This window comes from Emys orbicularis, chromosome 4 (assembly GCF_028017835.1).
Source record: "Emys orbicularis isolate rEmyOrb1 chromosome 4, rEmyOrb1.hap1, whole genome shotgun sequence".
NCBI lineage: Eukaryota > Metazoa > Chordata > Testudines > Emydidae > Emys > Emys orbicularis.
Genome location: NC_088686.1, coordinates 62,433,669 through 62,456,446, shown reverse-complemented (window position 1 = coordinate 62,456,446; position 22,778 = coordinate 62,433,669). Strand labels below are relative to the sequence as shown.

At 48.5% G+C, this 22,778-nt stretch overlaps 1 protein-coding gene across 1 annotated transcript; it reads left to right on the top strand.

Annotated features, from left to right (window-relative positions):
- The first annotated feature begins 9,840 nt into the window (after positions 1–9,840).
- Positions 9,841–16,543, top strand: RHOV (ras homolog family member V). The gene is made up of 3 exons (XM_065402998.1): positions 9,841–10,036; positions 15,724–15,782; positions 16,103–16,543. Exons 1-3 carry the CDS (start codon positions 9,841–9,843, stop codon positions 16,541–16,543), a joined length of 696 nt encoding a protein of 231 aa, XP_065259070.1.
- The last annotated feature ends 6,235 nt before the right edge of the window (positions 16,544–22,778 follow it).

Sequence of the window (22,778 nt, the reverse complement as noted above, 5' to 3'; positions counted from 1 at the left end):
GCCGCGGCCGGAGAAGCGAGGGGGGGGCGCGGCAGGGTGGCCCGCGCAGCTGTGGCCAGAGTTGCGAGGGGGGGGCGCAGCAGGGCGGCCCGCAGCCGCGGCCGGCAGCCATGGCCAGGGGAGCGAGGTAGGGCGCAGTAGGGCGGCCCGCAGCCGCGGCCGGAGGAGCGAGGGGGGGCATAGCAGGGCGGCCCGCAGCCAATGTGCCGGGGTGGCGGGCACGGCCGGAGGAGGCAGAGCGAGGGGGGCGCGCAGCAAGGTGGCCCGCAGCGCGGCTGGCAGCCGTGGCCGAAGGAGCAAGAGGGGGCGCAGCATGGAGGCTTGCATCCAATGGGGGGGGGCGGCACAGCCAGAGGAGCCAGCCAAGGGGGGGGGCGGAGCAGCCGGAGGAGGAGCCAAGGAGGGGGCGTGGCCAGAGGAGGAGCCAAGGGGGGCGCCTTTTTTATGTTTGCTCTCCCTGCTCTTGGATCCTGGCTACACCACTGGGAACAGGCCAGGCGTGTTGCCTAAAGACAGAGCAATCGCACATCGGCTCGAATATTAGAGCTCAGGAGTTCTCTGGCCAGTGTTTCTCAATGGGTGGGCAGTGGCCCTTAGGCAGGGGGCTCATATAAGGCAGTCAAGGGTTGTGTGTCCTTGAAAACTGTATAAAAATCTAAAGCAAACTCTTAGGCTTGCTCCCCGATTCCCAGTGCGCTTCAAGGTGAAGTGTTCTTTGTCAACCCCTAGAAATATACAAATAAATTAATTATATAGGCTTATAATTGATACATTTTTTACTCTTACTGTATAGTAAATGTAAAAGGGTCACAAACTTTTCTTTCAAATATGGAGTAGCCAAATTGAAAAGGTTGAGAAACATTGATCTGTCCAATGCCACCTTAGCCAATAAGAAAATGCTTTTTAATGTAAATGACTCTGATTAGGCAAGACAGGTGAGGTAATATCTTCTATTGGACCAACTTCTGTTGGTGAAAGAGACATGCTTTCCAGCTTACACAGATCTCTTCTGGTTCCATTCTGTTCTGATGGTAAACTGCAGTCCAACTGGATTAATACAACTCATTATTTTAGATGTTTTTCTCCCTTCTGGACCCATCACTTAATTTTAGCATTAAAAGCTGAGTTTAAAAATACCAACCACCTTCTACAATATGTTATGATAGTAATTTAGAATCATAGAAGATCAGGTTTGGAAGGGACCTCAGGAGGTCCTCTAGTCCAACCCCCTGCTCAAAGCAGTACCAATCTCCTGACAGATTTTTGCCCCAGATCCCTAAATGGCCTCCTCAAGGATTAAACTCACAACGCTGGGTTTAGCAGGCCAATGCTCAAACCACTGAGCTATCTCCCCCCCCCCCCCCAGAGAGGGGCCCAAACTTGAACCTCATAGCAAATCCCATCACGTTTCATCATTGTGGGGTGTTTGGATTTCAGTGCCTAAATCCAAATCCCTACTTATGGTGTTTTGGTTCTTGATCAGACCCAAACTGGAAGAGGTCTATTTTCTTATTTTGGTTTGGCTGACAATAGCTGAATTTGTGAGATTACGGTCATTTGGGGCTGAAATCTCATGAGATCTGTTTGTTTGATTTCAGTGCTGTTAAATTGGAAGCCAGACCTTAGCCTGGATTTGAAATGAAACTTCAGCCTAAACCTAATCCAGATTCTGAACTAAACACCCGTTAGCCCATCTGTTATTCCACCTCCAGTGCTTATTCAATTTACTTACAAATGTTTTAAATAATTATATTATAGTGCTAAATTCATGAACTCAAGGTTTACAGACAGGAGTTGTTTTTAAGTGGGTAAAAGCGTGCAATGCATTTTTCAGTAGTTTTGGGTGTCTAGGAGTTCGTGGACAATTAGGTGACTCATTTTTGCAGGGTTTTGCCAAAAAACAAAAAAAGAGAAAAGAAAACAAAAACAAAAACATAAACTTTCTCCAGCAGGTGGCAACATGCACCTGAACAATGAAGAACATACATCTTCACAGACACAGAACCATACTCATTTCTGGTGCAAGTTACATAAGGGATGAATATGATCTCCAATCTTTGGCTTGAAAAAAAAAGAGACTAGGACTAATATCTATGCTTATTTTGGAGAGGCCTTTAAGAAAGCATTTTTGGAGATAAGTTTATTTGTATTTCATTTGCATTTATTCTGATTTAATATTAAAATTAATGCAGGATTTTTATTTTATTTATTCATTCATTGCCTCTGTATGAAGCTAGAATGACAGTGCATAGCGCAGCCAAGCAACGTCTGTGCATTCTTCTATGTCATCACTTTTAATTCCAGGAAAGACTAGAGAGGGTCATTGATCCTGGGACTGGGAGAACTATGTGCTAGTACTTTCTCTGTATGCTCCATAAATGTGTTCTGTGAAAGTCCTTTAAAAATCAGACATCCCCATTAGTCCAAGTACTGTGCTAAATGTGATACACAGGGGCTGAAAATGTTTTTATTGCTAGTGAACTCAAAAAATAAGCAATTCCTATTAATTGATCAAGGAAAACGTAACTACAAGCAAATATTAGATTTGTCTTCCTTCTTAATTTAAGAATATAGAGAACCAGGTAATTTATTTGTGGCTTTCTGGCTCTTTGTAGGTTGCCAATGGGGCCCTAGCTGTCACAAAATTTGGGAACCTCAGTTTAAATCCACTTGTGGTATACAGTGTGTATACAAAGAGGATCTGATTCACCCTTGATTTGCACCTTATATAATTGTTCATGACTCTGCAAAGTGAGTATAAAATGCTGGCAAAAAAGAATGGTTGCATTTTACACCCACTTTGCAATCACTATTTGCAGATGTAAATGACTATACAAGACACATGGCAATGGAGGATCAAACCCAGGATCTCCTCTTCACCTTTTTGTCTATGGAAATGGTAAGACATCTTTTCAGAGTCCAGGGGGATGTGCAATGAGGTGCCTGACATGATGCATGATGAATCAGCATTAGCTGTCTCTCTCGTTAAAATAATTATTATGAAGGTGACTGGTGAGGAAGATGTGTGTGTGTCTCAGCTCCTCTAGCAGGTCTCAGTTTCACCAGGTCTCATTTACCCTGACAGATCTGTCTCACCACCTCTGCATCTCTCCTAGCCTGCATCGCCAGCTGTTCTGCCCTGGCGTCTTATAGCTTCCTCTTTGCTTTCATCATCTTTATGTTTCTCGTTTTCCCTGTACCAGTATCTATCACCTGTAGTTGCAACTTTGTACTTCCTCAGAGAGTTGCAGATATGTGACCACAGTGCACCCGTGTGTTAGGGTTACCATATTTCAGCAAGCAAAAAAGAGGACGGGAGGAGCCCCACCCTAGCCCCGCCCCCGTCCTGCCCTAGCCCCGCCCCTGCCCCTTCCACTCCCTCCCACTTCCCGCCCCCCTCAGAACCCCCAACCCTCCCCCCGCTCCTTGTCCCCTGACTGCCCCCTCCTGGGACCCCTGCCCCTAACTGCCCCCCAGGACTCCATCCCCTACCTAAGCCTCCCTGCCTCTTGTCCCCTGACTGCCCCCTCCTGAGACCCTCCCCCCATCCTAACTGGCCTCCTAGGACCCTACCCCCTACCTGTACCCTGACTGCCCCAACCCTTATCCACCCCCCCACCCCCAGACAGACCCCTGGGACTCCCACGCCCCATCCAACCACTCCCTACCCCCTGACAACCCTCCCAGAACTCCCGACCAATCTAAACCCCTCTGCTCCCTGTCCCCTGACTGCTCCGATCCCTCTCCCCACCCCTGCCCCCTGACAGCCCCGCCCCCAGAACTCCCAACCCCCCCCCCCTGCTCCTTGTCCCCTGACTGCCCCCTCCTGGGACCCCTGCTCCTAACTGCCCTCCAGAACCCCACCCCCTACCTAAGCCTCCCTGCTCCTTGTTCCCTAACTGCCCCCTCCTAAGACCCCCCCACCCTAACTGCCCCCCAGGACCCTACCCCCTACCTGTACCCTGACTGCCCAAAACCTTATCCACCCCCCCAGAAAGCCCCCCCGAATTCCCGACCCCCCCCCCCGTCTCTTGACTGCCCCCTCCAGAACCTCCCTGCCCCTTCTCCGACCCCCTGGCCTCCTTACCCTGCCGCTCGTCCCGGCACGCTGGAGAGCGTGGGAGGAGCTCCAGACTGCCGGAGGTGATCTGCGAATGCAGGGAGGGAGGGAGGGAGGGAGTGATCTCTGCTGCAGGGGAAGCGGAGGAGGGGCTCTCTCTGGCTGTCGGAGCCCCATGTAAGTGGCACCATCCGGCCGGCTGCCCTGTTAGCCGCGCACGCTCTGCGTGGGGTGGGAGGAAGTCCGGACATTTACAAATTCCCCCCGGACGCTATTTTTAGCTCAAAAAGCCGGACATGTCCGGGGGAATCCGGACGAATGGTAACCCTATCATGTGTACTTGCAGTTGCAACTAGTCTAATTGAATGTGACTAGACAAAAGTGAACGTAAAGTTTACTCAGTAGCTGATAACGCTTGCTGCCAGTGGTTTTTATGAATTTCTCTCTCACTCCAGAAGGAAGAAACCCAGGTATTTTTAAATCTAGGCTCCACCTTCATAGCTATACGTGGGCTCTTAATAGTGCAGTTTGAATAGTTCAATCAATGTACAAAAAGCTAAAATGTGAGAGTGAACAGGAGTATTTGTAGGTATGTCTACATGTCATTGCAGCTGGGACTGGGAACATGTCTGCCAGCCTGGATAGATAGACATGCATTAGCTAGGGTTGCCAACCCTCCCAGATTGGCCGGGAGTCTCCCGGAATTGGTCTCAATCTCCCGGAGGCTACTGAAAACAGTCTGGAAGATTTTAATAGGCCACTAAAAGTCCAGTGGCGCAGCAGGGCTAAGGCAAACTCCCTTCCTGCCCTGGCTCCACGCAGCTCCCAGAAGTGACCAGCACGTCCCTCTGGCTTCTACGCGCAGGGGCGGCCAAGGGGTCTCTGCGCGCTGCCCCTGCCCCAAGTGCCGACTGCGCAGCTCCCATTGGCCAGGAACCGTGGCCAATGGGAGCTGCGGGGGTGGCGCCTGTAGGCAGGGGTAGGGCGCAGAGCTGCCTGGACGCCCCTGAGCCTAGTAGCCGGACATGCTGGTCGCTTCTGGGAGCCGCCCAAGGTAAGCACCGCCCGGCCGGAGCTTGCACCCCTCACCACCTCCTACACACCAAGACCCTGCCCCGTCCCTGAGTCCCCTCCTGCACCCAAACTCCCTCCCAGAACCTGCACCCCCTCCCACACTCCAACCCCATGCCCCAGCCCGGAGCCCCCTGCTGCACTCCGAACCCCTCGGCTCCAGCCCAGAACCCACACCTCCTCCTGTACCCCAATCCCCTACCCCAGGCACAGCCCAGAGCCCCTTCCCACACTCTGGACCCCTTGGCCTCACCCCCCAGCCTAGAGCCTGTACCCCCAGCCCGGTGAAAGTGAGTGAGGGTGGGGGAGAGCAAGCAAGGGAGGGAGGGCGGATGGAGTGAGTGGGGGCAGGGCCTCGGAGAAAGGGCAGGGGCGTAGCCTTGGGGAAGGGGGTGGGGCAAGGGCGTTTGGGTTTGTGCAATCAGACAGTTGGCAACCCTAATTAGCTCTGCTCGAGACAGTGTTAAAAATTGCCGTGTGACTGTTGCACCGTGGGTGGCCGCATAGGCTAGCTGCATGAGTACAAGCCCACCTGACTCCTTGAGTGGGTACACTGCTATTCTTAGCCTGCTAGCTGGAGCAGAGCTAGTGCGTTTGTCTACCGGGCTGGGAAGCTCGCGTCCAGCTGCCATATAGACATACCCTAAGGGCTCAACACATATAGGACCTTGGCATAACAGATTCCAAATATCGTAAAGATGCCCCTTTGTCCTTAGACTTAGACTTTGTCCTTAGATGGACAGCTCCACCTGTAAAGCTGGCTACAATAATTAGAATCTGAGGCTAAAACCAGTGTTTTTCTCCCTAATTAATAATATGTTTTTGTTAATAATAGGATTATATGCCTCTATGTATCATTTTGCTTGGCACCCTTCAGAACTATTCACTACTCAAATGTGTAAGTCGAAATGTCATTGTAAACCTGTACTTACTTTAATGCAACAATTTTGTGTTAATCTGAAACTGCAGTTAGTAGTCCAGCCCAAGCTAGTAATGACTGATGCTGTTACTATATGTAGTCTATCTGAAATGTGTTTGGTCATCTCAGTTCAGTTCCTAATGGACAGGTCTCCGCATCACAAAAAAACAACAACATTGCAGTTGGTACTAATAAGCATTCTGAGGAGAGAGGCCAAGAATAGCCCTTGTGACCAAGTTACTCCCCCCAGCCCCACCCCCAAAGAGATTATTTGCCATGGCATACCTGTTGTGTTGAAAGAGCACATAAATCTCCATGGCTATCAATCCAGTATCTCTTGTGAACTGGGATGTACTTTCATTACCAAAACAAACTCTTAATTGAGGGCAGGTTAGTGCTATTGTATGAATCCTCTCTGCATCGCAGAGCTGTACCTATATTCTCGGAGCCAGATAAGACATGAGGAAGAAACCTGTGGCAGCTGCCCTGTTTCTTTCACACAAATTAATTGCTTGGTAAAGGTAGTTTAAAAATAATTTAAACAGGAGAATCAGGGCATCTCACCCCATGGAGGTGAGTGTGTCCTCAGTCAACTGTTGTCAGAAATCTGTCTACAAAGAAGGGAAGTGCTGACACACACAGAAATATAAGATTTTAGGAGAGGGGATTTTCTATACTCCCAGTGAGACAATTCATCTTCCTATAGGAGACCCACTCATGGGTAAACAACAAATGGGAAACAAAGTCTGCCAGGTCCTTTTCATCTCCTCCTTCTGCTGCTGTTGTCACTTTTGCTAATCCTGAGAAATTCACACTCCCTCTGATTTGCATTCAACTTCTTCCTCTTTCTGGGAAGCAGTGCCAAATCTTTCAGAGCTGAACAGCTCCCATAGTGTTATCTCATATTTCAAATGTGTGCTAAGAAACCACTGCAGGGACTTTGAGCACATGAAACAATTTGTTGCATTGTCTCTCCTTGCTATGGCTTGGTGCATGTACATAGCAGTACCGTTTCTCAAAGCAGCATTAGGAGGAGCCACATGCAACACACCTTAGAGTATTGACTGTACCATTGCATTCTGGGGCTCCTGAAGTAGCTGACCCATAGCCTGTGTTTGGACGAACCTTCTCTTAAAATCTCCCATCAGCAGAACAAATACAGGGACTATAATGTAGACCAACCACTGCCATTTTAATCACCATATCATCTAACCTGACTCAGAGCAGGTCTAGACAACACAGTGGTTAAAACACTGGCAGCAACTTAACTATACTAGCTACCATTGCAATGAACAGAGCTGTGCTGGTGAGAATGCAATGGTGGGAGATTTTAAGAAAAATGTGAGGTTAGAGATTGCCATACTGCCCAATGTTGTTCCTGGGAGCAAAGGCTTTTGGGTACTTTCTAAACCTGGAAATGCCTATGGATTTTTCCATCGCTGTAGTAAATCCATCCCTTCAAGCAGTGGTAGTTAAGTTGACAGAAGAATTCTTCTGTTCACCTAGCTGCGTATACGGTGGGAGTTAGGTCAACCTCACTACATTGCATAGGCCCAGGGTGACATTTTTCGTAGACGAGAATGATGTCACTTGGTTGATTTAAGTTGTAGATGTAGGCCAGGTCTTAGCTGGTAGCACTTGGACTTCTAGTCTACCAGGCTGTCGGTTCAACTTCCACATCAGGACTTAACCCCATATCCAAGGTTGATGGTGCAATCTTTGTCTGCATTGGCCTTTTCCCCTCAAAATTTCCCACCATTCCTATCACTTGTTCTTCTCCACTGGTGGTATAACAGGGGAGGGCTTGTGCTGTTAAGATACCAGCACTTTTGCCACTGAGTCTCCTCCCCTCTCTCTGTTTGTTTAGTTGTCTTTTTTTAGATTGGGAGCTCTTCAGAGCAGGGATTGTGTCTTCTTCTCTATTTATAAAGTGCTTAGCACATTGTGAGCATCACTAGAAAGAAATAAAAAATGCAAAAATGGGAGACCAGATTGGAAAGCCCCATGCATGTCCATAGAGCTATGAAAATGTTTCACTGCTTTTGCAAGAATGTAGCAACAGTTTCACCTGTGTTAGACAAGCTGGGCTCAGTTGGTTCTACGCACACAAAAATAACAGGAGTACTTGTGGCACCTTAGAGACTAACACGTGGGTTGTAGCCCACGAAAGCTTATGCTCTAATAAATTTGTTAGTCTCTAAGGTGCCACAAGTACTCCTGTTATTTTTGAGGATACAGACTAACACGGCTGCTACTCTGAAACCTACGCACACAAAGTTACCCAATAAGACATGTGGTATGCTCTCTGTCTTTCATTTGTTTTCTATGTTGCCATGCAGTATTGTCCAAGGTTGCAGTTCCTGTACCTCTATGGAAATCTTTTTCAACAATCACAGACTCTCCCTGCAGGAGCCACTGGCATTGGGCTTAGAAGTACGTTATCACTGTTTCTTTTGAAGAAAAAATAGTTTTGAGGGATGAGCGAGCAGGGACCTTCTTTTTGTTCTGTGTTTGTGCAGTACTTAGCTCAATGGGATCCTGGTCCATGACTGGGGCTCCTAGGAGCTGCAGTAATGCACATACTAAATAATAAGCACCAATAATAATCATCATCATTAGGGAATTGATAATGCACGACAGAGCCTTTCACCTGGAGGATGGGGGGAATCCCATCTGGCTGGCTGGAATCCAGGTCAGATTGGTAGTGACTGAAAGTCAGTGCCATCTGATGGCTCTTCAGTGGCCTTTGTGAGGACAGGTCTACACTATAAACTTACATCGATAGAACTACGTCACTCAGGGGGATGACGCACTTATACCGATTTAACCCCGTGTAGACAGCACAATGGCGATGGGGGAGTTTCTCCCATTGACGTAGCTACCGCCTCTCAGGGAGGTGGATTAACTACACCAACGGGAGAAGCTCTCTCATCGGCCTAGGAGCGTCTTCACTGAAGCGCTAGTGGTGCAGCTGCGCCTCTGCAGCACTGTGCGTGTAGGCCAGCCTTAATATGCGTTTGTTGGTCTCCATTCATTTCCTAAAGAACAGGTGTCCACATCACAAAGCCCCACTGCATTTTGTACTAATAGGCATCCTTACTTGAACAGAAGGAAAGATTCTTGGACTGGAGACTGAAATCCCCTCTCGTTCTCCTTCAGAACAGGGTAAAGGCACCTTGGGAAGGCAATGTGGAAAACTTGCATTGCCACTGCTTTTGCTGTACCTGTTCTGAGCGTAGAGGACTTCACCCTGCAGGGCTGTCGGGCCACCACCTTTCACCAACACTAAAGTCACTGAAACTGTAAGCAAAAGAGAAAATGTCGAGGGCAAGCGAGGAGGCTGGTGGATTGAGTTTGCTGACGCCCATGAAGCAGAGTCAGGTTACAAGGACAGGAGGTTGGACTATGCAAACCAGGCTTTTTTTAAACCACTACAGGTGTAGAACTAAGTTAAGCAATAGTAGCTTAGCAAGACCGAGAGAAGGTGGGACCCACGGACCAGTGCACAGAGCTCACTGCAGCTGCTGCCTTGCCAGCTCCAAGACACTCCAAGGGATGTAGTTCCAGAGGCAAAGGAGCTGCCACTGTGTGTGGGCTATAGTGGCTGAGCCACACTCATTTCCTGCCTTGCTTTACCCACTGACACTTTCCTGGGGCTGCCGCCGGAGGCTTTTTTATTTTTTGCTGGTTTTGTTTTTGTTTTAAACAGTTTTGCAGCTTCCCCCATCCCCATTCACCAAACTTTTTTAGAAGGGGGAGCAGAGCTGCTCCCCTTTTTCCTGTTCAAGACATGCCTCCCCAGGAGCTGCTGGATTATTCACCCGCCCTGCGAAGAAACAGCACCCCGAGGGGCAGTGGCCCACAGCTGGGCATCAAATGTGTCCTGGTAGGTGACGGGGCTGTGGGCAAGACCAGCCTGATCATTAGCTACACAACAAATGGATACCCTGATGAGTACCAGCCCACTGCCCTGGACACCTTCTCAGGTAAGGGGGAATGGAAGTTAACTGCCTATTGGGGAATCCTGCCTGACAGCAGCGTGCTATTGCCTTCTGGGGTTGACTTTCTTCCTTTTTTTCTACTGTCACAATGTCCTTGTCAACACTAGGGTTTTTCAGACACATCTTTCCAAAGCGTGCAGTTCCACCACTCCAGTGGTAGCAATGGTGGGAGTCCTAGTATAGAGGGGCTACCAGCTACAATCAACATTTTAAGCACCATGTCATCTATCCCTGTTGGAAGCCAATGGAGTCAACATAGTGCTTAAAACCTCAGCAGCAGCCATCAGTTCCCACAGTTAACCACTGCAGGAGCTGAACCGATTGGACTTTTTTTTTAAAGCTTCCCATGTGTAGACAAGGCTTGAGCGTAAGCTTTGCACAGGAGGCTATAAAGGGAAACTGGTTTTGCCTCTCACGCACAATGAGGGAGGCAACTCTCGTTCTTGGCTAGAGCCTGTGCAAAACTGTAGAAAAAGAATTTTTTTTCTGCTTGAGTCTGTTCCTTCAGGCCTGAAACATTGCAAAGAGACTTAGCTAGGGGTTCATTGCCTTGCTTGCATCTCTCCTCAGGAAAAAGGGGTGGGGGGTAGAGCTGTATGGAACTCTCAGGGGGGTTATTATTGATGAACGTATTACGTATTACCCATAACTGTGCTAAACTCTGGGTGAAATCCTGAACTCTCTGAAGTCAGTGGCAAAACTCCCATTGACTTCAATAGGGTCAGGATTTCATCCTTGAACTTTCTATGGAAAGGTTTTATACTGCCTCCCATCACTGTAGTATCTGAGGGCTTCAAGACTCTGCCCCAAAGATTGTAACCCTGATCAGGATAGAGATCCAGGGAAAGGGACAGCTGTGTGGCACTCTCAGGGTACGACTACACAGCTGTGTTAAAATCAGCTGCCCCAGCTGTGTAGATGTTGCAACACGGGCTCTGAAGCCTACAGAGTGGGGGTGGGATTCAGAATCTTTCCAGCCCAAATGTCTACACAACTGGTTTTAGCACAGCAGCATGAAACCTGCAAATCTGAGTCTGCAGACCTGACTTTTGAGACTTGCTGTGTAGATCAGTGGCTCTCAACCTTTCCAGACTACTGTACCCCTTTCAGGAGTCTGATTTGTCTGGTGTACCCCAAGTTTCACCTCACTTAAAAACTACTTGCTTACAAAATCAGACATAAAAATACAAAAGTGTCACAGCGCACTTACTGAAAAATTGCTCAATTTCTCATTTTACCATATAAGTATAAATCAACTGGACTATAAATATTGTACTTACATTTCAGTGTATACATTATAGAGCAGTATAAACAAGTCATTGTCTGTATGAAATTTTAGATTGCACTGACTTCGCTAGTGCTTTTTATGTAGCCTGCTGTAAAACTAGGCAAAGATCTAGATGAGCTGTTGTACCCCTGGAAGACCCCTGTGTATCCCCACTGTGTACACCACTGGTGTAGATATACCTTCACTGGTGTTCTTGCTGTGCATGTGTCACTGGTTAGGATTGGGATGCAGGGAGAGAGGTGACCGTATGGGTTCCTAAGGGTTTTATTGCCCTGGTTATGTATCTGTTTAAGATTAAAATACTGGGGGAAAGACAGCTCTGTGGAAACGCTCGAAAATTCATGGCCTGGTTCTGTCCCTGTTGTGATGACAGATACAGGGAGAGGGAGACATCCATCTTTGTGGAAAGCTTTGAATTTTATTGCTCTGGTTGTGTAGCCGGTTAGGGCAGAGATACAGGGCAAGAGACAGCTGTGTGGAAATCAATCTCCTCTGATTTCTTGCCCTGGCTCTGGGGAAAGGAGACTGGAACCTGGGGTTTATCCCCCAATGAAAAAACAGCATAATTAACATAATTAAGAGCACATAAGTAAACACTGTCTGCTAAAGGTTTGCTTTGCATATTAAAAGATATGGGTGTTTGCTGTCTGGAGATAGCGCTGCTGATCCCTTCATGGCTCCTGGAGCGACAGGAGAGTAAATAACATTCTGGTGATATGTTAACACCCCACTAACTCTTGTCTTCTCCTGGACTTTGAGCTGTCACTTTCCTAATGCTGTAGCTTCCACACATTCAGCTCTCCAGCTACAAGCCCAGCCTGTCTGTGTTACGGGGCTAAGAAAGTTTCCTTCCTTTTCTAATAGGTCTTGGGTAACATTTTCAAAAGTGCCTAAATCCCATTTTCAAAAGGGACTATGGCATTAAGGAGCCTAACTCCCAGTGACTCTGAATAAGGCTTAGGCTCCTGAGTAAATGGTTCACTTTTGATATTGGGGCTCCTAAGTCACTTCGGCCTGGTGTGCATTCAAAGGTAGGTCAACATAGCTACATTGGTGAGGGTGTGTAAAATCCACACCCCCGACCGATGTAGCTATGCCAACCCAACCCCCACTGTAGACGGAAGAATGCTTCCTTGGATAAAGCTGCCATTGTTTAGGGAGGTGGTGTTGCTACACCAGTGTAAAACCCTCTTCAATTGTAGGATGTGTCTACACTATGGGGCTATGCCAGTTTAGTCTCCGTCATGTAGACATACCCTTAGGCACTTCGGAAAATCTTACCCCCTTGTCTATATTGCTTGCTTTTTCATCAGTGGTGCAAGCCTTAGTGGAGACAGGGCTCAGACATGTTTAACGGTAATCTGCAAAAGATTTCTTTTTTTAAATTGGGCTTGTGCCTTTTTTGCTACTTTATAATGGCTAAATATGGGCTGAAAGGGTTTTAAAAAAAAAAAGAAGAATTCTGCTTGTTTTTACCTTTAGAAATACCAGAAATGTGTACTGTAAGCTCTCCAGACCCTTAACTGATGGGGGAAGGGACGTTGACTTCTTAAGTATGATGTCCTCTGTCCAAAATGCTCATTGGCGTTGGCAGTGAATAGTTATTAACAAAAAATGAAGAGTTTAAGGAGTATGACTAAAAATCCATTCCCCTCTCAATGTCTGAGCTTCAAAAACTCTAACTTCTAACGTAGAAAACAAGCAGAAACAAAACCTTTAAAAAACATTTGAGGTCTCCTTTATCCATTGTAAAGAAACACAAAAGGGCACCAGACCAATTGTGATTCCTTTGCAGGTCAGCTCAAAACTAAAGATGGGCTCAGTTGGGATCCAGATCTGGGTTTCACATACCTCCGAGGCTGAGGGGTGCGTTTTTTTGTTCGGATGCCCCTCTAGTTCAGTCATCATTGTGAAGAGGTATGGGAGAACTGCTGGTCTGCACTGAGCCCTATTAGCTTTCCCCAGAGAGCTACTGGAAAGAGTCAAACAACATTCTGCTATTCCAGGGTGCAGGGGAATTTTAGAAAAGGGTCTGAGGAGCCATCATTCCCTTGGGTCTCTGAGGAAATACCACCCGGGTAATTGTCTGTTCTCATTCTGCTCCCACAACACTACCATGTTCAGTGTTGTGGAGAAGGACAGGGGATTACCATCATTCATAATGATTATGTGTTATTGTTTTTCTGTATCAGCATCTTCTGAAGGGGCCCATCACTAGGGAATGATCCAGAAAGGAGGAGGCAGCACTAGCTCAAGGGATCTTGCTGGCCTCTGCAATTTGGACATGGCTGTCCTCAGCCCACAGTCAGTCCCACACTGAGCAGTCACTGGTGGTGGAGGAATTCCCGCCCTTCCCATTTATGAGTACAGATTGGCTTGAACCAGAATCCATCCTCAGAACACCCCTGAACTTTAAGGAAGTTCCTCTCTGGATCCAAACTGCACAGTTTAGGCCCATCTTTATAATGGGCCTGAAAGGGAAACCCAGATCCCCCCGGGCTTTGGGCAAGTGTGGGTTTGGAACTGGATTTGGATCCAAACTGGATCTAATTTGGATCCAGTCCCGGAGCACCCATGGAGTCGGCACCTATGTAGCTAGGTTGATCTAAATTTTAAGCATAGACCGAGGCTCAGATTCCCAGCAATTCTTTTGATCTGGAACAGGTTACTCTTCCTCCCCTGGGGCTAAGATATGGTAACAACACTGCTCAACTGTTTTCCAGCCACAAGGAAGCAACGGCTTTCACATATGCTGGCAGGAGAGGCAGTGCACTCTGTGTGCCTCCCTCCCTCCTTCTTTGTGTGCGGGTGTCTTAATTTCAGTTCATCCTCTCTCTCTCCTTCAGTTTCCTGTCAGTAAGCAGAATCATTCTTCTCCCCAAGGGCTTTTATGACCCCACTGACACTGAGGTCAATTGTTTCTGCCACTTCACTCACCAGCTAATAACTTGAAGAATAAGACAAGATTCAGTTTGCTTCTTTAAAATAACAAAACCCCTTCCCCTCCCCATCCCACCAGAGCCAATGACACATCAGAAATACTTCTAGTTGGTGTAAAGTGCTCACCATTGTCACCTTAGCACAGGATGTCTCCCTCCCTTCAGCAGACCCGTGCTATTTTCACATTCTGTCAAGACTTTAATGCAATTCCCAGCCCCTACCCTTTCCTCCAGCCATTCTCTGTGGAGTCTGAAATGCTCAGAGGTCTAACAACTTCGCTCTGAATTTCCATGGGCGGGAAACAGGGCCTGACTCTGAGACAGCTGGAGCTGATGACACCCATGTTAAGGCTTCCTGCAATTATGGAATAATGTGGGTGCAAAAATTGCATATATAATTCACCACTGGTGGTAGAAATGGTGGCAACTGTAGTGTAGGCAACACAGTGGTAAAAACACCTGAGCCCATTGGAGTTTGCTAGTAGTGGCAAGGCCTCAGAGTGCAGATAGGCCCTGAAAGAGCCTGCCAGAGGAACTAAATCACATTCCTTTTCCTTTAAGTACCTTTGCTTTAAAATAGTTTTTTATGTTCTTGGCTTTCCACAGCTGGGACAATACTAAGAGAGCATCTCTGAGAAGGTTTTTCTTGAAATGCCAAATCGCTGCCCTGGATGAGGAGGTGGTGTCCTGGCCAGTCCCAGGGAGGGTGATCTGAGGATATGTCTACACTAGCCAACTCGGGCTCACGGGATTCAGGCTGCAGGGCTGTTTAATTGCAGTCTAGACCTTCAGGCTTGGGCTGGAGCCCAGTCTTTAGGACTCTGTGGGGTGGGAGAGTCCGAGAGCTCGGATTGAAGCCCGAGCACAAAAGTCTACACCACAATTAAACAGGCCCACAGCCCAAGCTCCGAGTCAGCTGGCACCGGCCATCCATGGGTGTCTAATTGCACTATAGACATACCCCAAGTAGTCACAGAGTGCAAAAAACTAGGAGTTAGTCCCTGAAGTGCAAGATGCTATGTATCCCTAACTGAGCTTTTGGGGATGTGGGAGAAGATTGTCAAATTATTGCTAGGGCACTGTTTGACTAAAAGGCCAGCCCAAGCAAAGGTCTTTGTGTAGTAATGCCCTGGAAAGATTCCCTCAAGGTGTCGAAGCAACCAAAGAGACTGTCCCCAGGAAAGCCGGTGCAGGTTTCCCAAAATGCTTGCTAGGACAGGGCTTTGGGTGTTTTAGTGAGGGCTGGGTAGATAGCCAGACAGGGTGGACACATGCAATAAAACTGAGAGTCACTTTAACACTGAGTCAGGGCATTAATTCAAAGAGCTCCCCAGGGACACAAAACAGAGTTGGAGAGAGGAACGTGTGTGTGTGTGTGTGCATCTGTCTATCTGCCTCAAAGGCAGCAAGTCTGTGTACTCATCCTCTCTCTCTGTGTGTTGCAGTGCAGGTTCTGGTGGATGGAGCCCCGGTTCGGATCCAGCTCTGGGACACAGCTGGACAGGTGAGACCAGTCAAAAGAGAACCAGAAGTTTTGGTTCTAACTAGTCTGTGGAACAGGTGCTATTAGCAGGGTTTGTGGGGAGGGCAGTATACAGCTGGGAAAGAAGGACACATACAGTAATGACACTAATGAAACAGAATGTGACAAGGACTCTTGTCATTCTGGAGGGCTGAGTTTCAGGGACTTGGAAGTGGCATGAAGAGGACATGGTGCCCTGACTCTGAGATGCTGTTAGCATATTCATCGTGTGAAGGAGTCACTCCAGTATCACACTGTTGGAGTTCAGTCCAATGATCTTCTCTCTCATTTTTCTCCTACAGGAGGACTTTGATTGCCTCCGATCACTTTGTTACCCTGACACTGATGTCTTCCTTGTCTGCTTCAGTGTGGTGAACCCCAGCTCCTTCCAAAACATTACTGAGAAATGGATCCCTGAGATACGGACTCACAACCCCCAGGCGCCAGTGCTCCTGGTGGGGACGCAGGCTGACCTGCGGGATGATGTCAATGTCCTCATCAACCTGGACCGCTACCATGGGAGGCCTGTGCCCAAGCTTCAGGCTGAAGGCCTGGCGGAGAAAATCCGGGCACAGACCTACATGGAGTGCTCAGCACTGACCCAAAAGAACCTGAAAGAAGTCTTTGACACAGCCATTGTCAGTGCAGTGGAGCACAAAGCCCGGCAGGAAAAGAAGATGACAGCCAAAGGGATCAAAACCCTCTCCAAGTGCCGTTGGAAGAAGTTCTTCTGCTTTGTCTGAAGCTGGTTTGGAAAATCACCTCATGCCAGTGCTGATCCCACACCTTCTTGGAGAGCCATGTGACTGCACCTATGGCTTCAGCGAGGAGGATGCTGTGAGCTGTTGAGGCTTGGAGTCCTGGCACTTGCTGGGTTATGGTCACAGGTCTGGGAGACATGAAATGGACTTCAATTGCACCAGGTTACCAAATGGTCCTCTAGCTTTAAGCATCTGGTAGACGTGCCTGTGGTGTCCCAGATCAATGGGAGCCTTTAATACACCCAGACTTGGTCCTAAAGAACAAGCAGGTTCACTATGCCCGGTATGACCAGTTTCATTTCTGAAACCCAACTAAAACTTCCAAAATCCTATCCTAGCATAATCTAACTCTGGTGTAAACCTTAAGATGGATTCTGGAGAGCTGGCTCTAGTTTGGCCGTTCTAAAGTCTTGGTTGAGAAGAGGGAGGGGGTGTTTAAGGGAGACTACCATGTTGTCTGATAGGGGCTGGTCAGTTTAAAAAAGTAGGACTTAGATGCTTCCCCTCTAGTTCTGATCACTAAAGGAGGGAAGGGGGGAACAATGTCATCAAGATGTGATAGAGCAGTGCTCTTGGGTTTGTAAAGATACCTTACCATGTGGGAAAGGGCTTACCCATGAGGCATACCCTGGAAAGAGACCAGTGGCTGTCTGAGGGAAATCACACTACAAGCTGCCGTCATCCTTGAAGCAAAACATTCCCTAAAGAGGGCTCCATGGTACAGAGGGTTACTGTGCTACAGCCACATGCTCAGAAGTGATCACTCCTTTTGGGTGCCCACCTTGAGACACCTTTGTGCCTGATGTTCAGAGGTGGTGAGGAGTGGAACTGCTGGGCCTCAGCACCTCTGGACATCAGGCACAAAGGCAACGCTGGGATAGTGAGGGATTTATAATGCAACAGGGAAGTGCAGTGGTGTTGAGGGAGAGAAGGAAAAGCATGTAATGGAAGGAAGAGAGAGATGCGGAGTGAAGCCGAGAAGGGATGAGAAGGAGAGGAAGGAAGGAAAGGGTAAAGGGAAGGGAGGAAAGAGGGGAAAGGGAAAGGAAGGGGAAGAAAGAAAAGTTATTCCACTATCACACTTGTAGGATTTGGCTCACGATGAAAACTCAAGTGAGCGCGCTTTTTAAAATGTTTTTGTCCCTCAGTTTCAAAATTCAGCAGAAAGTAGTGGGGGGACAGGATGGACAGTTCCTCTTGTTCAAATAAAACTATCAGTTTAGGTGCTGTACGGCAGAACAGGAGAGAATCGAGTTTCCCTTGTATTGTTCAAACCGTGAGGCTGCAGACTGAGAATTGAGGGCCCAGGGCTCTCCTTTCTGTTCTCAGGAGTTCCAGCTTGATCCACTGAGGTCAGAAGCAAAGGAAACCCTTAAAGATCCTGCCATAGGAAGACACGCACTCTGTCTGCTCCAGGCCCGCCCAGCGAAGCAGCCCGCTTTGTCTGTGAGTCTGTTCCCTATGACCCTGAGAGCAGGGTCAGTTTCCCAGTGCGATTACTCACCCTTCTTATTACTGAGCTTATCTCCATTTCTAAAAAAAATTTCCACAGAGACATTTCAGGGTAGTTTACAGGGTAGAGAACATCACAGGCCTGTCATGCAATGCTTTGGAGAGTCAGGGGGTGCTCTGCACCTGGCAGTCAATCATCCCTTTGGACACTCTGAAATAATGTCAGGCCAGGGGATATATTTGGGGGTTGTTTTTACACACACCCCTTGCCTACTCTGACTATAAAAACCATAGCATTTCACACGGGTGGCCAGAATGTGACCCATAGTCCAAATGCCACTCAGATGACAGCCACCTTCATCTTTAACACAGAGGTGCAGTCCACTAAGAGTAGAGGCCCAAGCATGCAGTGCAGCCAGGTCACTTGGATCAAGATGGAGCATTGCATGTGGAGACTTGTAGTCTCCACTGGCTGCATCCCTGTATTAAAGCTGACCATGGCTGCAATTGTTCCCTTTTGTGCAAACTGGGTGTGGCCCTTCTGAAATGTCACTGAGTTCAGCTGGATCCAGTCATGCAGAGCCAAACTGGAGAATGCAGATCAGTAATTAGAACTGAAGAGAGGTGTCCTGGGTTATTTTGCAACCATGGGCAGGGCACTGTCAGTCGAATATCACTTTCAGTCATAGATATATCACTGCATTTCTTTCCTAGCTATGTAGGACAGCCCTTCTGTATAACTAATTCTGTTTGCAGGTTGGGTCTTTGTGCATTTCCATAATGTAAGAACAAACCCTGAGACAGGGCTGATAAGGAGAACACCCACTGAGCCTGAGGAGGGGTGAAAGCTCCTGCAGGAGCTCATTGGGAGTGCTGAACTTCCCTGGTTCCCCAGTGCAGAGTGAGTGCTGTGGAGAGAGCAGGCATTCCCCTTCAGTAGCTCTGAACGGACAATGGGGTTGCTTTGTCCCAGGAAAGAACTGTACTCAGAGCGGCTTTCATCCACTGTTCACCATGTCTAATGTTTGTTCAAATAAAATGGTCTTATTTGAGAGTGACTGAAGTCTGTGTTCATAATTTCACTGGTGGCAAGAAGCCTGAGGCCTTCTGCGGGTAATGGGATTGTTCTACTGGATAGCCGCCCTCAGAATGGAGCTATATGCCCTTGCGAGGGGGTGTCCACACCACACAGAAAGGGGGTTAAGGTGGCCATGTAGGCCTATTAACTCCATAGGCTGCACCTGGAGGAAGAAAAGCCAGGGAGCAGGGAATTGATTGCAAGCAGGTTCAGCTGGGCAGGAATAGGTGGGGCCTAAAAAGCCAGGAAGCTGGCACTAGACAGCGACTACTGGTGGGAAAGGGTAGTCACTTCTTGGGAAGAGAGAGGAGGGTTTGGTGCTGGTATTCTCACAGAAACCAAGAGTAACAGGAAGCATCCCAGGAAAGGAGCAGTGAGGGCTGACAAAGTGAAGCCCAGAACTGCTGAGTTGAGGGTCCCTGGACTGGAACCTGGAGTAGAGGGCAGGGCTGGGTTCTCCTACCAGCCGCGGAAGGAGTGGCACCTGAGGCAATGAATGGGAAGACTGCCTAGGACAGCAGAAGGAAAGACTTTGATATACCCTGAAATGGGAAAACACATAGGGTGACCTGACTGCAGGGCTGAGTCGCAAAGAGGCTGCAGCAGCTTGTGTAGTGAGAGAGGAGCTGCAGATCCAGAGAGAGAGGTGGAGGATGGCATGTGACCATGGGAATGGATGTTGACCTGATGAGCTAATTCCCAGCGTGGCCAGGAGGAGGTGCCAGACTAGGAGTGAGTGGAGCACCCTCTCGTACCCTTTTTCTGCCCTCTGTCCCCCAGCCCAATTTTTGTTGGCATTGCTACTTATCCCTTCCTCAGTCCCAGTCCAATTCACTTCTTTAACTTCAACTCAACTGATAGTAGACTAGTTTTGGGTGGGGAAACTCCCAAGAGCTGCCAGTCACCTGAGTTTCTTCCCTCAAAGGCCAGTCCTGGTGACCACTCCTCTGGGTAAGAAGGGCTGGTAGTGACACACAAGAAGCAAGCTAGTCTCATCAGCCATGACTCAGCAGCAGCTCCTTAAGAATGCTGCCTTTGTAGCCCTCTCAACACCGGGTGAGATGCCCATCTCATGCTTAGATCCTCTCATGGTAACAGTGTGTTGCTCTGGCATCAAGCTGGCCTCATTCCTGGTAGCTCAGACAGTATTTAAATGCTGGCTGAGTGGTCTGCGCTGGCCAAGGCACAAAGGAAGATGTAGTCCCTGTCCCCAGGATCTTAGTTTATAAAACCACAGTCATTTTAACCATTCCAATCAAAATCTTGGGGCCTCACAACCACTCTCAGGGTGGGGGAGGGACAGAATCCAGCAGAAGGGTTGGGGAGTAAGCGGGGAAGAAACAAACTGGAAGATGGAGGCTGCTGAAAAGCTGAATCTGAGAGAGGAAGAGGGTTCCTGCTGAAAGGTCATAATCTGAGCGCCTTTCTTCCAAACATGGGAGGCAGGCTCATTCACTGACTGCAATCTGCCACTTGTTGGACCTGCTTGAGTTAGAATGTGTGAGGGGGTTTTAAACGCACTCTGCACAACACACAGTGCAGCAACCTATGGGCTCCATGGGGTCAGCGCTTGGCTTTGCTATTTCCCACAAGACTGCCCCATCTTCCAATAATGATTAAGACATGCAGAGATCATGGAGGGATGTGACTGGAAGTAACAGTGAAGTGTGAATGAGCTCATGGAGTGATTCATTACAAAGCACCTCATCTGTCACGTGCACAGCAAGTTTGCTAAAACTCAAGGAAATGTCAACAACGAGCGATCCTGAACTAACAGGGGGAAGGTTGTTTTTTATTGCATGCAGTGTTGTGTCAATACTTTGCAGGAGACCAGTGCCATCTGCCCCTTAACTACAGGGAGCAAGCTCATTCTCTGTGCCTTGAAGCCTTACCCACACGGACCCTGTCTATGCTTCATACTTAAGGCCCTACCAAATTCACAGCCATGAAAAATGAGTCATGGACCATGAAATCTGATCTTTTGTGTGCTTTTACCTTATACTATACAGATTTCACAGGGGAGACCAGCATTTCTCAAATTGGGGGTCCTGACCAAAAAGGGAGTTGCGGGGGGGAGGTCCCACAAGGCTATTTTGGGGTATTGAGATATTGACACCCTTATTTCTGCGCTGCCTTCAGAGCTGGGTGGCCAGAGAGCAACAGCTGTTGGCTGGGTACCCAGCTCTGAATGCAGGGCCCTGTCAGTAGGAGCGCAGAAGTGAGTGGCAATACCATACCTTGCCACACTTACTTCTGCGCTGCTGCCTTCAGAGCTGGACAGGCAGAGAGCGGCAGCTGCTGACTGAGGGCCCAGCTTGGCAGGTAGCAGTGCAGAAGTAAGGATGGAACGGTATGTTATTGCCACCAGTGGCATAGCCAGGTGGAGGGAACAGGGGGAGTGATAAAAAAAAAAGGCGCCACCCACTGCGGTGCTTTTACTCACCCGGCGGCGCTCCGGGTGTCTTCGGCGGCACTGAAGGACCCGCCGCCGAAATGCCACCAAAGACCCGCGGAGCAAGTGAAGGTCCCGCCGCCAAAGTGCTGCCGAAGACCCGGAGCGCCGCTGGGTGAGTAAAATAAAAGCGCCGCAGCAGGTGGCGCCTTTTATTTTTTAATCGCTCCCCCGGGGTGAGTACAAAGGCGCCAAGAAATTGACAAGGTGCCACTTGTGCTCAGTGGGGAAGCAGCCGCTGCCCCGCTCCCCCCTTAGCTACGCTACTGATTGCCACCCTTACTTCTGTGCTGCTACTGACGGCAACTCTGCCTTCAGAGGTGAGCTCCCAGCCAGCAGCCGCCACTCTCCAGCTACCCAGCTCTGAAGATAGCGCTGCTGCCAGCGGCAGTGCAGAAGTAAGAGTAGCAGTACTGCAACTCCCCTATAATGACCTTGTAACCGCCCACAACTCCTTTTTGGGTCAGGACCCCTACAATTACACCACCATGAAATTCAGATTTAAATAGTTGAAATCATGACATTTACAATTTTAAAAATCCTATGACTGTGAAATTGACCAGAATGGACTGTGAATTTGGTAGGGCCCTATTCATAGTGACACTCAGTTACAACCCACCAGCCCTTTGGTTCTAGCACAGTTAAAGCTCCTGTAGTGCAGCTTCCCCAGAGTTTATCTGTGTCTCTAGATCATTCTAACAACTTGGATGCAGTTACAACACCCTTGGACTATGGGTGGAATGATGAGAGAAGTTACTGTTGCTCAGGTTTGAATACAAATCACCCTCTCCAGGTTGGGTTTTATTGCAGGAGTTCTAGCCTGACCCCAGATTGATACTAGCTGGGCATAGTCCTCCAGCTGCATTCTTTCCATGCAGTTTTAATGCAGCTTAAGGCCAGAAGGGATTAGCATGATTCTCTAGTGTGACCTCCTGCGTAATCTCTTTCTTATAAGAAGAAAACTCAAGAAAAAGGGTACAAACTATATCGTGTAGCTCCTGTTTCCCCACAGTGGATTCTGCTCCGTACAGTCCATGTGGTCCTACCTATACTCAGCATATTTTTCAAGATTTTTTCCCCCTCCAGTGCTAACATCTCATCAACTCTGGTGGTATGAGCAATGTTGGGAGCATTAGAGGCGCCAACTGCAGATGGTACCAAATCCTGTAACCCTGCTCAGGGCAGGTGTTTAAGTCCCTGGCAGCAGCCACCAGCTCGTGTACACTAGAGCTAGC